Source organism: Zosterops lateralis (assembly GCF_965231275.1).
Source record: "Zosterops lateralis genome assembly, contig: HAP1_HAP1_SCAFFOLD_145, whole genome shotgun sequence".
In the NCBI taxonomy this organism is placed as follows: Eukaryota; Metazoa; Chordata; class Aves; order Passeriformes; family Zosteropidae; genus Zosterops; species Zosterops lateralis.
Window position 1 is genome coordinate 84,004 of NW_028154538.1, and position 15,104 is coordinate 99,107.

General features: G+C 50.4%; 1 protein-coding gene across 1 annotated transcript; it reads left to right on the plus strand.

Annotated features, from left to right (window-relative positions):
- Positions 1 to 500: 500 nt before the first annotated feature.
- Positions 501 to 10,150, plus strand: LOC310923623 (class I histocompatibility antigen, F10 alpha chain-like; the record flags this gene model as incomplete). Its single annotated transcript, XM_083885549.1, has 8 exons — positions 501 to 567; positions 3,377 to 3,640; positions 4,042 to 4,317; positions 4,534 to 4,806; positions 4,888 to 4,995; positions 5,094 to 5,129; positions 5,249 to 5,281; positions 9,693 to 10,150. 8 exons carry the CDS (start codon positions 501 to 503, stop codon positions 9,695 to 9,697), a joined length of 1,062 nt encoding a protein of 353 aa, XP_083741675.1. The 3' UTR covers positions 9,698 to 10,150.
- Positions 10,151 to 15,104: the final 4,954 nt, after the last annotated feature.

A 15,104-nucleotide genomic window follows, 5' to 3' on the forward strand; every position in this document is an offset into this window, starting at 1 on the left:
AGATCCAGGATGGACTCAAAATTGCCCCAAGATGGACCAAAACGGACACAAAATTGACCAAAATGGACCCCCCTGCTCCCACTTACCCGGCACCGGGACCCCCTGCAGCCCTTCCCGGGCATCCCGCCCTTCCCGGACCCCAGACCCGCCCTTTTCCTTCACCTTGGCACCCCCAGATCTCCCAGATTTCCGTGTCCCCCCCAGTTCTCCTCTCCCGGCGCTTTTAAGAGGGGTCCCAGGTGTTTCTCAGAGGGCTCCGGGGGGGTCCAGCGGGGATCCAGAGGGATCCAGACGAATTCTCTGGGATTGCCCCGTGCGCTCCTCTCTGGGATTGTCCCGCCTCGGTCCCGCCACTTCCGCGCCAACCTGCGAGACCGGGATCTGCCCGGCGACCGGTGACGTCACTGATAGAGCGGGTCACCATTGGCGAGCACGAAATAGCGGCGCCAATGGCGGGGCCGGAGGCGGCTCTGGGGGCGGGGCCGCAGCGGAGCAGCGCGATGGCTCCAGCGCTGGGTCTGGGGCCGATCTTGGGGCTCCTGGGGGACCCTGTGGGCGCCACGAGAGGTGAGTGGGAACCCCAAAACCGGGACCACCCTTAACGGCAATTCCCGGGCACCGGGACGTCTCTGATCTTCCATTTCCGGGCACGGGAACCCCCTTGAGCCCCATTTTGGGTCCTGTGACCCCCCACCATCCCCTTCCCCCGCACCGGGACCCCCCTGTACCCCCTTATCCGGGACTGGGACCCCCCTGCACCCCCTTTTCGGGCATCCCGCTTTTCCCAGACCCCAGACCCGCCCTTTTCCTTCACCTTTGCACCCCCCAGATCCCCCAACTTTCCGTGTCCCCCCGTTTTCCGCTCCCGCCGCTTCCCAAACGGGGTCCCGGAGGGTCCCGGCCGTCCCAGGGGTCTCGGGGGGATCTCAGGGGGATCCAATGGGATCCAGATGAATTCCCTGGAATTCCCCCTTTGCCCCGTCCCCTCCTCCAGCGCGTTCCCTCGGTCTCTTTCTCTTTCTCGTTGCCCAGGCTGCGCCTCCGGGATCCGCCCGCCTCTCCCAGCCCCAGACCCCCCTTTCCCTGACCCAGGGACCCCCTGGACCCCCATTCCTGCCTTTCCCAGCTCCCAGACCCCACTTCCCTCAACACCGGGGACCCCCGGACCCCCCTTTCCTGGGCACAGGGACCCCCTGGATCCCCCATCCCGCCTCTCCCAGTCCCTTCCTTGAACCTTGGACCCTTCCCGGCTCTCCCGGTTCTGCTTCCTGACCCTTGGACGCCCCCAGACCCCCCAATCTCTGCATCCCCCCAGTTCTGCACCCTGTGCATGGAGGTCCCAGGGGGCCTGGGAGGGTCCCTGGGGGGTTGTGGAGGATCCCTGGGGGGATTCTGGGCCCTGGGACCCCCCTGAATTTCCATCCCTGGGCACTGGGATCCCCCTGCCCCCCCTTTTCCTGCACCAATCCTTCTCTGCACCTCGTTTCCCATCCTTCCTGGCTGCCCAAATCCCTAGACCCTCCTTTTCCTTTAGTCTGATATCCCCCTGAACCCCTATTCCTGCTTTTCTCAGCTCTCAGTCCCCCCTTTCCTCTGCATCATGGACCCCCGACCCTCCTATTCTCGGTTGTTCCCACCTTTTGACTCCTCTTTTCTTGGCACTGGGGACTCCTGGACCCCCTTTCCTGGGACTGGGGATCCCTTGGAACCCCCATGCCACCTCTCCCAGTCCCTGCATGTTGGGAAAGATGGGACAGGAAGGACTTATGAATATGACTGCATGGTAAGAAATACTGTAGATGTAAAACCTGAGTGAAATAGGAATGAAAGCCAGTTTCGAGATGTGAGCATGGCAGGCAGGAAGACAGTGATGAGCTGAAGACAGGAAAACAAGGGAACAAGTGCATAAGAAAGAAGTCTATAGAGCTTAGAAAGTAAAATGACATGGTAATGTAGTAGTTCTTATAGGCTGCATGCAAAGTTTGTAGGTTTTGGATCTCACGACGGTTGGTCAATGTGAATTAGAATATTCAACAGAAAAAAAAATATAATGTATTGTAACAAAAGGATTGCTCTCTTCTCCTCTCTTCTCCCCTCTCTTGTCCTGGCTCTCCTACCTTTTGCCCTTACCTCTCTCCTCTGGCCCTCTCACCCCTCTTCCCTTACTTCTCTTCTCTTAGCTCTCTTACCCTCTCGGCCCATCTCCTCTCCTCTCTCTCACCTCACTTGCTCCTGTTTTCTCCCCACGTTTTTCCCCTGCTCCTGCCCCGTTTTTACCCCTTAGCTCTCTTCTATCTCTCTCTCCCCATTCTCTCTTTAGGGCTTTGCTCCAGCCCAGGCTGGTGGCTGGAAGCAGAGCCCGCTTTACCCACGACCCTTGTAATAATAAAGCCACGTGTTTCTAGAACATCTCAGGTCTGCAAAGTTCCTTGTCCCTGCTGTCTACGGAAGAATTTCTGCACCTGCACCTCTCCCTTCTCCTTCCATAACCCTGGAACCCCTGAGCCCCCATTCCTGGACACCGGGACCCCCCTACACGCCCTTTCCTGTCCATCCCACCTCTCCCAGCCCTGCAAACCCTTTCCTTGGCCCTGGGATCCCCAAACCCCTTCCCAGCTCTCCCCATTTCCCCTTTCATTGATCCATTGTAGTAGCATCCATGGACGGCAGGGACAAGGAGCTCTGCAGAGCTGAGATATTCTAGAAACACGTGGCTTTATTCCAAGGGTGGTGGGTAAAGAGGGCTTTGCCTTCAGCCACCAGCCTGGGCTGGAGGGAAGCCCCGAGAGAGAGAGGGGAGAGAGGGTAGAAGAGAGCTCAGGGGTAGAAGCGGGGGAAGAGAGCAAGCAAGAGAGTAGGGGAAAAGAGGGCGGAAATGCGTGGGGAAAAAGCAAGAGCAAAAGAGGGCAAGACAGCGTGGGGGAAAAAGCAGAAGCAAGAGAGAGAGGACCTTGTTACAATACATTATCTCTATTTTTGTGTTGAATATTCTAATTCACAGTGACCAACCGGCGCAAGATACAAAACCTACAAACTTTGCATGCAGCCTATGAGAACTACTATATTACCATGTCATTTTATATTCTAAACTCTAATGACTATTTCTCGTATCTGTTTTCTCCCTGATGCCTTGGCAGGTGGAAAGGCTGCATTCCTGAGTCCTTTTGTTTTCCTGTCCTTCAACCCATCTCCAGCTAATCACCGTTTTCCTGCCTCCCATGCCTACATGTCAAAGCTGGCTTTCATTTCTATTGCACTCACAAGTTTTACATCTGCAGTATTTCTTGCCAGACAATCATATCCATAAGTTCTTCCTGTTCCATCTTTCCCAACAATCCATGACCTCTCAACCCCCCAAATCTCCGTGTCCCCCCAGTTCTCCACTCCCTGCATTACCTGGCTGTGGCAGTGTCAGAGCCCAGCCCAGAGATTCCCCAGTTCATGATCGTGGGGTTTGTGGATGGGATCCCCTTTGAACGCTACGACAGCGAGCGGGGCCGGGCGGAGCCACTGACACAGTGGATGAAGGACGGAGCTGAACCGGGATATTGGGATAGCCAGACCAAGAAAGCTGAGAGGTGGCAGCACAGGAATGCCAGGAAACTGGAGATACTGCAGGACCGGTACAACCAGAGCAAGGGTGAATGGGGGGATCTGTGGGGCCTGGGCTGGGAAGTGTAGGGTTGGGCTGGGAACTCTGAGGCTGGGATTGGATCCATGGGGCTGGAATGGGATCTGTAGGTCTTGGGTATGGATTCACAGGGCTCCAAGGGGCTGAGATGGGGATCCATTAGTATGGTATGGGATTTCTTGTGGTCCATGGGTTTGGGACATGGATTCATGGGCTGGGATGTGTGGGGCCAGGTTGGGATCCCTGGGGTTCCATCCCATGGGGTTGGGATATGCATCCATGGGGGTCCAAGGGGCTGGGATAAGGCTCTGTGGGTTTCCATTAGACTCTGGACCTCCATAGGGCTGGAATGGGGCTCTGTGGGGCTGGGACACAATTCCATGGGTCTCTGTGGGTACAATCCCCCCCAGGTCTCCACACCATACAGTGGCTTTATGGCTGTGAACTCCTGTCCGACGGGAGTGTCCGTGGAGCCTTCCAGCATGGCTACGATGGGTGGGATTTCATCTCCCTTGATCTGGGATCCGGGAGATTTGTGGCGGCCGACGGCGCTGCTGAGATCACCAGGAGGCGCTGGGAACAGGACGGGACCGTGGCTGAGAGGTGGACAAATAACGTGAAGCACATCTGCCCTGAATGGCTCCAGAAATATGTCAGATATGGGCAGAAGGAGCTGGAGCGCAAAGGTAGGTGGGAATTTGAATTTGGGAATGAAGGATTGCAGAACACAGTCATTCCTGTTGGAATTCCATGGGCAGATCTCACCCTCATCCCGTTCCCATGGAACTCCATGGGCAGATCTCACCCCCATCCCAATCCAGTGGGAATTCCATGGGCAGATCCCACCCCCATCCCATTCCCATGGAATTCCATGGATGCATCTCACCGTTATCCCATTCCAGAGCCCCCTGATGTCCATGTGTCTGGAAAAGAGGAACACGGGACGCTGATCTTGTCCTGCCACGCCTACGGATTCTACCCCAGGACCATCGCAGTCAACTGGCTGAAGGGGGATGAAATGTGGGATCAGGAGACGGAGTGGGGCGGGATCGTTCCCAACAGCGACGGCACCTTCCACACCTGGGCCAGGATCGAGGCGCTGCCGGAGGAGTGGGAGCAGTACCGGTGCCGGGTGGAGCATCCCGGAATGCTGGAGCCCAGGATCTTCGCTTGGGGTGAGGCTGGCAATGTGGGAATTATTGGGAATTCCCAAACGGGGGTTCCCCTTCCCCTCCTCACCATCCCACATTTCCCAGAGCCGACATCTGGCGGGAATCTCACCGTGGTGGTCGCTGTGTCCGTCATCGCTGCCATCCTCATCCTCACTGTCCTCATTGGATTCATTGTCTGGAAGCTCCAATCCGGTAACACAGGGGATGGGGGTCGGGAAGGGGCATGGATCCACCCGGCACCGATCCAGGAATCCTGTGCCACTGACGCTGATCCCACTGTTTTTCCACAGGGAGGAGGGACAGGGATGGATACAACATGGCAGCCGGTGAGTCCCAGTGGTGGATCCAGCTCTGGATCCCCTCTGTGCAGATCCCAGGATGGATCCTGGGGTTAATCCTGGTGTGTGATCTGTGCTGGAATCTCATGGATCTTCTCTTTCTGCAGGAAGAGATGTGGGAGCCAACGGCTTGACTGCAGGTGTGGAGCGGGACCAGGGTGAGATTCCAGAGGGAGATCGGGGCAGGATGGACAGACTGGGATCAGGGAGGGATTGTGGATCAGAGCAGGGATCCAGAGCAGGATCAGATGGAATTGGAGAGTGGGATCAGGGCTGGAGTCTGGAGCGGGACCAGGTGGAATGGGTGGAGCAGGATTGGTGTGGAATGGATAGAGCCAGATTGGTGCAGGATGGATGGGGAGGGGTCAGGGCTGGATTCCAGACAAGAATCATGTGGGATGGAATGGGGCAGGAGGGATGGGGCAGGATCAGGTGGGATTCTGGAGCAGCTCCTGCTCTCCATGAGCTCCAGCGAGGTCCATCCTGTGGGATGGGGACAGGGACAAGGTGACACCGTGACCCTCTCTCATCCCAGCAGGAGTCACTGCCTGAGCAATCCACGGAGCTGGATCCAGCCCCTTCCTCTTCCCAGGAAAGCCGAGAGCTGCCGGCAGAGCTGATCCCTCTGCTCCCACCCACCCCACAGCTCTTGCTAATGGATCATTTTACCATTTTCCAATGTTTTAAAGCCAAGATATTCCCAATGCTTTAGTGCTGGTGTGAAAATACCCCTCTTTGGGCAATGAATCCGGGTTCCCTCTTCCAGTGTCCTGCAGCTCCTCTCTAGGAGCCAGGAATGGGAATGGGGACAATGGGGACAGGGATGGGGACAGTGGGAGCAGGGATGGGTGTTGGAAACCAGATAGAAATGTCCCAGGACCCCATGCATGCAGGCTTCGAGGCAGGAAGGAATGCAGGGGTGTAGGAATGCACCCCCACACACGAGCAGCTGTTTCTATATAAGGAAAAGAATTTTGGTTTACCTTTGAACATATAAGGAAGTTAAACTAGAATTTCCCATGCTCTTCCCATTGTAATTGCCCCAGAGCCAGCACAGGGGCACTGGTTGGGCTGTGGAAATCTTTTTCAGAACCTGTAGCTGCTTCTATTGGCAGCAGGCCAGGTTGTCCCTCCCAAAACGTTGAGTGTTTACGAAGGTGCACAAAGGAGCTCAGGTGCTTTTTAAGGTGTCTTAGCACAGTGTCAGAGGCTTCTCTAACACCTGTGCTCAGCTTTTTCTTTTGTTCCTGTATTGTTTGTTATTTTGTTTTTTATTAAAACTTTTGCTTTAGGAAACCCACTCTTCTTGCCAAGAGCCCTCTGGCAAATATCATGAAGCCACTCTGGGAGGTTACAGGCCAACCCTCAGGTTTGATACATCTTCATGGGGCTCATTGCACCCTGGCCACATGTAAGAATGTGTCACAGGGGTTGGTTTGAAACCCTGGGAGAAACTGAGATGCATAAAGCCACACAGACATGGAGTGGGAATGTAAGTTTTAGTTTTAGGTGAGTAAAAATGTGCCTTAGAGTGCCTTAAGCAAATAAGAGACTGTTGTAGTTGATAGAAAAGCCCTAAAGGCCAGTTTAAAGTTCAGTAGCATTACCTTGTACAAAGTTAACTGAGTCCTAGACATAACCTTGTGAAAAACGAGTTCTACTCGTTTTTAAAAATTTGTAAGTTTAATAAAAAAATAAAATAGACAATTAGGAGACAAAAAATATCTCTGCCGAGGGTGCCTGGCAAAAAGTCAGCCAGCAGCACCCTTCACTCTTTGGGATTTCTATCTTTAAGGATCGTTGTATTGAATATTCAATAGATGTTAATCAAACATTCTTTTTGATCTGTTTTAAGTATCCCCGATCATTTTATCAAATAGATTTATTTGTGGGTGGCTCTACTCTGTCTGGTAACCTGGGTATAAATTTTCTCTTGAGGTTTTTTAGGTTCATTTTATTTGGATAAGAAAACAGAAAGTTAACAGGTTTTTTTATGAAGGGTCACAAGGTGACCCCCTCTCTCATAACTTCTGGCTTGGTTTAGACATTACAAAGAAGAGATAAAAACCCTAGTCTTTTACTGTTAACTCTCTGGTATAATCAGAAAATATACTTTCATTACCTTTCTAAACCCTATTAATCAAACATAATACAGTACAATTACACATATAGTAGTCATGTTAATATTTGCAAAAAGGCAACTATATAATATGCATTTATAACAATTCCCCTCTCTTGCTTTTATAATTCATTTGGCTTGAGCCATATTCCTTGTTTTCTAGCTTCTATTATTTGTTAATTTTTTTCACAGATCAATTTTGCTTCTTCAAAGGGGTCTTTTATATTATTTTGTTTCTTTAACACCATGATCTTTTGTGCTGTTCCAGATGTAGTCAATTTTGGGTCTGTGGGCATTGTTACTACTTGCATGCCTTGAACTACGTTTGTGATCAGCCAAATAAAACGGGATCAAACAAGGAAGAAATATCAGAACAGCAGTAGCACATAAAAGAAAAAAATCTTAGGTTTTTCTGCCATTTTATTCCCAATAGCTATCCCATCAGCTGGCTTTTAGCATTGATTCCCACTTTTGGACCAGTACATGAGCTACTTTTCTGATATCATTGACTAGATCCAGAACAGCATCTCCATTGTCATCTATTTTCAAACAATCTGATGTATTAAATTTTCTACAAACACCCCTTTCTTCATCTAGTAAATAATTTAAAGCTAACTTATTTTGATATACTGCGGCCCTTGTTTGGCGTTGTTGACTTGATATTAATTCCAAGGCCTGACCAGTTTTGTTTGTTATTATTTCTACAACAGCCTGGAGTCTTATGATGCGGTTCAGCACATAAATTGGGGTCTGATGTCCCCAACTCCCATCCTGTGCCCAGGTGCCTGGCCCATATGTTTCCAATATGTGTTCACAGGGCCATTCCTCATCTCATTTTTGGAATCCTCCAATCAAATCCCTTTTATTCCTTTTTAAGTCCTCATAAACTGGCACTCCTAATTGGTCTCCCTTTGGTCCTGGTAAAAGAAAGAATCCTGGTTGTATAATTCCCAAAGTGCAGCTCCCTTTCCACCTAGAGGGGAGTCTTGGGTGTGCTCTCTTTCCACATATCCAAAATAAGCCATCTGGTACTTTCTAATAATCCTTGTCCTTTTGATTTATATTCTCCCAAAATTTGGATATTTCTGAGATCCCAAAATAAGGATTTTTTTCCTCTATCATTGCATCAAAAAATTCCAACTTTGTTGTTATATCTACAGTTTTCCTCTTTCGTTTTCTTTTGAGTCCAATACCAAGTTGGTTCCTCTGGGATTCGCCATGTGAAAGTTCTATTGCTAGCTTTATAGCCTTTACAGGGAGTGTTTCCTACTTTTTAAGAAAATTTTTCCCAGTGCTCCAGACATTCTTCCCCTATCACTGTTGAGCTTAAAATCCACCCTTCTGGCTGGTTTTCCCCTTTTAGATTTGTCTGGTTCCACTTAAGGAGTTTTACTGGGCCTGAGCTACTGCCTTTCCATGGCCATTCCTCTGACACCAAAGCCCCTCCACAGACCCAGCAGTTGGCTATGTTGAGTTCCTCACTTATCCCTTCCCCAATTCCACAAACAGATTTTTCCTCAGTCTTGAAGTCTCTTTTTCTTTTCCTAGTTGCTGGTCCAATTTTATATACAAATCTTGAAGTGAAATTTGCAGAGAGTTAGATTGCTGTGCTGACTTTGTCTTTCTGCTTGCCAGTTGTTCTTTTACCAAATCCTGGATTTTATTCCCAATTGTATATGTGAAACAAATCCATCTCTCCCCTTTTGGACATTTACTTCCCAACCTGTTACCACTTGTTCCCAAGTTTTCTGCAGTCCAATATTTTTCCCCATTGTGCACACAATTACCAACTTGGATGGGTTATAACAGTGGCTGTTGACATGAGTGTGAGGGATAAAAAAGGAACCTCTGTGTCTTTCCATGTACAGCTTTCGGTAACACCTGTGACATGACTTTGCTGGGATCCTGTAAGGGAAAAGACAGAAAATGAGTGACAGGAAAAGGAATAACAGAGGTCCTGTATGGCTTATCCCCCCTCCTCCCAGGCCTGTGGGGTTGTACCCACAGCAGGAGTAGATGATCTTCTTGGTGGCCAGTACAGTGGCCACCCGGTCTTGTCCTCTATTTCAACTGTCAATTGTCAATTCCTCTTTGTTAATTTCCAGGCAAATCCTTTGTGACACTTTTTAACTCCAGGTTTCCCACTGTTCCTCAGGTATTTCCCACTCAACAGGCACTAGTAATTCCCATCCACAGACCAAAATTACCATTTCAACCGTTCTTATTTCTTACCAGGGTAGGGAATAGATTTGGCACTTGGCATTTCATACAATGAGAGTGTCACTTTAGTGAATTACAATAGCAAATTTTTATAATTTAAACATTTACATTTAACCCGGCTAGCATATCTGTTATTGTGATGAATCAGACAGGGTGTATGGTATGACTCTGATGGAGGTTTTAACTCCTGTTTTTCTTTGTGTAAGTCACAGACTAAGGCCAAAATATGAGAATGCTCTGACCAAAACAGTCTTGCTCCTCTTTTTGTTTGAAGTGGAAGTATTCCTCCCCAAGGAGGGTGTCAGAGGTGTCTCAGAACTTGTCCAGGCTGCACTTGAAACCACTGACAGAAGCTTGGCCTTATTTCCCAGTTAGGTTTGATTCTTTGTACCTCCCTTGGATCATTCGGGTCCTCCCAGTTCATCACCCCCCAGTCCCCATTGAAGAGTCAGTTTGGTGTCCCCTGGTTTGGATGTTACAGTCCATTCCTTCGGTTCCTCCAGGGGTCCTTTGGTGCTGCTGGCTGGATCCCCCCTCGTTCCCTGCTCCGGGTCACAGCCTCAGGCTCAGCAATGCCTGGAAAGGACCTTCCCATCCTGGAGTTAAAGATTGTTCTTTCCATGTTTTCACCAGTACACACTCCCCTGGATGGATGTTGTGGATTTTAAAGTCTAAAGGTGTGGTTTGTGGGATTATCCATTTTAACTGTAAATTTTCAGGGGTTTTTGCAATTGTGTTGACACATTTCTTAACACCCATTTCCCCGAGGTCAGAGGTGGCTGTGTCATGTTGGGTGGTCAGAAAGGGTAACCCAAACATCATCTCATGAGGTGACACTCCCAGGTCTGACCTGGGTTGGGTCTGAACCCTCAATAAAGCCAAAGGTTGGCATTTTACCCACAACATTTGGGTTTCAATGATTAATTTAGTTAAAGTTCTCTTTAAAGTCTGGTTCATTCCCTCTACCCAGCCTGAACTCTGTGGGTACCATGGGGTGTGTAATTCCCATTTTATCCCCAAGCCTTGAGTTATTTGCTGTAAGACTTTTGACATGAAATGTGTTCCTCTGTCCGAGTCTATCCTATTAACCATTCCATCCCTGGGAATAATTTGTTCCAAAAGGGTTTTACATCCCACATTGGCTGTGGCTCTGACAGTGGGAACAGCCTCCACCCAATGAGTCAGATGGTCTGTTATCACTAATAAAAACTTCCATCTCTGTACTTGGGGAAGGTCAGTAAAATCTATTTGGACACTTTGAAATGGTCGGAGAGCTAACTCCCCACCTCCTAATGTTGTTTTCCTCATTACCTTTTTATTTACCTTTTGGCAGATTATACATCTTTCAGTTCCTTGTTTTGCCAATCCAAAAATCCCAATACACCCATAATTCCTTAGAAAATGATCACACAAAGCTTGGGTACCCCAATGAGATTTTTGATGCATGTTTTCTAATATTTAACTAGTGAGCAGCTTGTTAAGTAACTGTCTCCCATCAGGAAGTTTCCATTTCCCAGATTCATCTGGCTTTTCTCCTGTTTTACTTAATTCCTTTTCTTCTGTTTCACTGAACTTTGGAGTTTCTAATTCTTCCTTATTTGAGGTCAAAATTAACACAACCCTTTGGATCCCATTCTCTGCTGCATCTTTAGCTCCTTGATCTGCCAAATTATTTCCCCTTATTTCCGAGGTCATTCCCTTTTGATGTCCATTAATTTGCACTACAGCAATCTCCTCAGGCAGTTTTAATGCCTCTGAAACTTCTAAAGTGAGTCCTTCATGTATCAATAATCCCTTTCCCTTTGAATTAAGTAATTCTCTTTCTTCCCAAATTTTTCCAAAGGTGTGTTCTACCCCAAAAGCATACCTTGAATCAGTATATATGGTTCCTTTCCCACTGGCTAAATATTCCAGTGACCTTTTTAGAGCTTTTAGTTTACAAGTTTGAGTGGACAAGTTTGAAGGTAATTTTCCTTTTTCCAGGGTTTGCATGTTTTTCCCATCCACCAAAGCAAACCCTGACATCCTTTTTCCTTGAAAACACCTGGAAGAACCATCCATACATATTATTTCTCCTTCTAAGAGGGTTTGTTCTTTGAGATCTTCCCATATTTTGGTTTGGCATTGGATAATTTCTAAACAATTATGTGTTAGGTTACTTTTTGGTTCTCCATACAAAAATTGAGCTGGATTTAAACTTTTGTTTACTTCTAATGTCAAGCCATCACTGTCTATCAGGATTGCTTCCTATTTCAGCACCCCAGACTCTGTTACCCGTTTTTCAGCTCTCTGGTTTAACACATTTGGGCTGCATGAGGTGCACACACAATTAGTTCACCCCCAGGAGTGCTCGGGGCTCTCTTCTACCAGAACTGCAGCAGCTGCTGTGGCTTGAACACACTCTGGGCAGCCGTGGCTCCCTGGGCCCAACACCTTTGATCAATGAGCTGTTGGTCTCTTCCCTCCTCCCCACTCCTGAGCCACAACTCCATGAGCTGCTCCACTTTCCACAGTCACAAACAGATGAAAGGGTTTTTCTAATGAGGGAAAGCTCAAGGCTGGCACTGAGGCCAGTTTTGACTTCAGTCCTTCTAATTTATCATCATCTTCCTTGGTCCACTTTATGTTATCTCCCTCTGTCAATTTTCCATATAAAAATGTGACTGCCTGTGTATAGCCTTCAATCCATAATCTACAATATCCCAATAATCCGAGTAGATTTCTGATTTCCTTCTTTGAAGAGGGAGGGGGAAAAGATAAAATTCCTGCAATTCTCTCGGGGTTGAGCTTTTGGCTGCCCTTGCTTATTAAGTGCCCGAGATATTTCACTTCAGATTCTACAAATTGCAGTTTCCCCTTTGATACTCTGAGTCCTTTTCCCCCCAGAAAATTCCGAAGTTTTATGGCAGCCTCCCCAACTTCACCTTCAGCTTCCCCTGATAATAAGGGATCACCCGCATATTGTATAACTTGTATTCCGGGAGGAGCGGGGAAAGTTTGCCCAAAGCCCGCGCTGCCCGTCCCGCAGGCCCTTCCCGTGGCCGAGCTGTGGCTCCGCGGGCTCGGGATTTGGCCTTTCAAAGGAAACCGGCCCCGCCCAGCGGGAGCGGCGGTTCCCAAGGCAACGGTGCCCAGCGCGGGGGGTGCTGGGATTGCCGGAGAGGGCGGGGCGGGGGCGGGGATTGGCCCGGGGCTGAGTCCTCCAGGCGTGGGGGGGCGTAGGCGGGAGCTGCTGCCGGAACCACCGAGAGGACGAGCGGCGGCCGAGCCTGAGCACGGAGTCTCTGCGCATGCTCCCGGCACGGGCGGAGCGGCCGGGCCGGGGCCGGCCGGAGCAGCCCCGGGACAAGCGGTCAGGGGATGGGCGGCCCGAGCGGCCGGGACGGGCCGGGCCGGGCGGGGTTTGTGGCGGAGCTGCCGCGGGCCGTGCGGCCGGGATTGGGGCGGGCAGATCCCCCGGCATGTCCGGGGCAGCGATCGCAGACTGCGCGGTCGGGGCTGGGGCCGGCGCAGGGGGAGCCCCGGGCGGAGCGGCCACCGGTGCGGCCGATACAAACGGCGGGGCGGCCGCCGGCAGCGGGGCTGGGGCGGGCGGTGGGGCCGGGGCCGGCGGGGCGGCTTCTAAGCCCAAATTTCTTGGGTTTTTTAATACGTTTTTTCTCAAACCCTCAATACGGCCGGTTCTAGGCCCAAAGTTCCTGTTTTTTTTTTTTTTTTTTTTTTTTTTTTTTTTTTTTTTTTTTCCCAACCCTCAATTCTGCAGCTTCTAAGCCCGAATTTCCTGGTTTTTTGGGGGGGTTTTTTTGTGTGGTTTTTTTTTTTTTTTTTTTTTTCCGCAGACCCTCAATTCAGCAGGTTTTAAGCCCAAATTTGTTGTTTTATTTTGGTTCTTTCCCCAAACCCCAATTCAGCAGCTTCTAAGCTCCAATTTCTTGGGTTTTTTGAGGTTATTTTTAAACCCTCGATCTGGCTAAAAGAAAAATTAGCCCCCCCCCCCCCCTCCTTTTTATCCTGTTTCTCAGTGGGTTGTACTGGCAAACCCCCAGCTCCCTTCCTTCAGAGGGGCCCAGCCCCTTTCTTTGGGGCCCCGTCCCCACCCCGGGGTCTCTCTCAGTCCTTTCATCTCTGGCTTCGCCTCCGTCCTGGCTCCTGTCTGGCCAAAGGACAGACACGCAGCTCAGGGAGCTCCAGACTGGCTTTGTAGAGCTGGGAACCCCAGTCCACGTCTCAAACTCACATCTCACACCCCCCTAACCTGCTCCCCTAAGAAATACTCACAGTCCTTTGTTCTTTCTTAGGTCTTTGTGCACAAGATTTTTATGGAACAAAAATACCACGGTTTCTTCCAGAGCTTCTTCTTCCCTTTTTTTCCTTTTGCTTTATTGTCTCCCCCTTGCCCTGGGGGTATTTAACCTGTGATCTCCAATCTACACCAGAGGAAGCAGAGCAAGGCTGCTAAAATCAGCTGGGCCCCTCCTGCTCTGGATCCCCTGGGGTGTCAGAGACGAGGTAAATATCCTGAACTGAGCCCCCAAATTGTGAAAAACATGGCTCACTTTTGTTAAAATTTTAAAAGTGTAATAATAAAAAATAGGACAATAAGAGGCATATGAAGAAAAAGAGATTACAGACGTTTGGGTACCTGGCATCCCACACCAAGGCACATAGGCTAACAAAGGATCTTTCCTTTCAATATCATAGGTTATTTCATATTTATAAATTTTGGACACGATTTAAGCCCTTCTTTGAACTTTAGGTAAAAAGGTTTAATTGTAATTTTTCTCCCCCCACCATTCTTTCTTGCAAATAAATCTTTCCAGTGGCTCCACAAAGTGGCAAATCCCTCTCCCCTGCCGAGGAGGGCAATGCCTGTGCCAGGTGCTTGTGGCCGAGCCCGTCCCCTCGGTGCTGGGGCCCCCTTGGGCCCTGGGCTTCATCCCTCAGGGGCTGTGGAAACTCTGCCATGGCCTTTGCCTTCAGCTTGGCCTTTTCCTGCTCCCTTCTTGCCTTCACCTGCTGTGCCTTTGTGCCCAAGTGCTGCAGGGGCTTCTTGTGCCCCTCGTGCAGCCCCCCTGAGTGCCTGTGGGTGCTCATCCTCTGACAGCTGCTGAGCTTTCTGCACAATCATTCCTTTCTGCAGGGCCCAAACAAGATCCTTCAAAGGTGATCTGGATCCTTCCCGGGATAATGCACATTTCCCAGCTCTTCCTTCCTTCCTTCCTTCCTTGGCGCTGGTGCTTGTGCTGGCCGTGCCCTGCAGAGCCCGTATCCCAGAGCCGGTGCCTGTGGTGCCGCAGTGTCCAAAGGCGGCTCCCCCGGCGGGCAGGGCCGGCAGCTCCACGGGGCCGGGCAGCGGCCGGGGCGTCCCGCAGCCTCCTGGGGGCCGGGGGCCAGTGCCGGCCCTGCCCGGGGGGTGGTGGGCTCAGGCAGCGCCCGGCGCTGAGCCCCGGCTGCCCCACAGCCCCGGCCCGGCCCCGCAGCTCCCCACAGGCCCCCAGCCCGTGCTCCCGGTGCCGCCCCTCTGCGCCCGCTCCTGCCGCTCCCCAGCACAGAGAAACCCCCTGGGATCCTGACCTCCTTGTTTGCCTCTCCTGCCAACCGGGGCTACAAACCATCTGCATCAG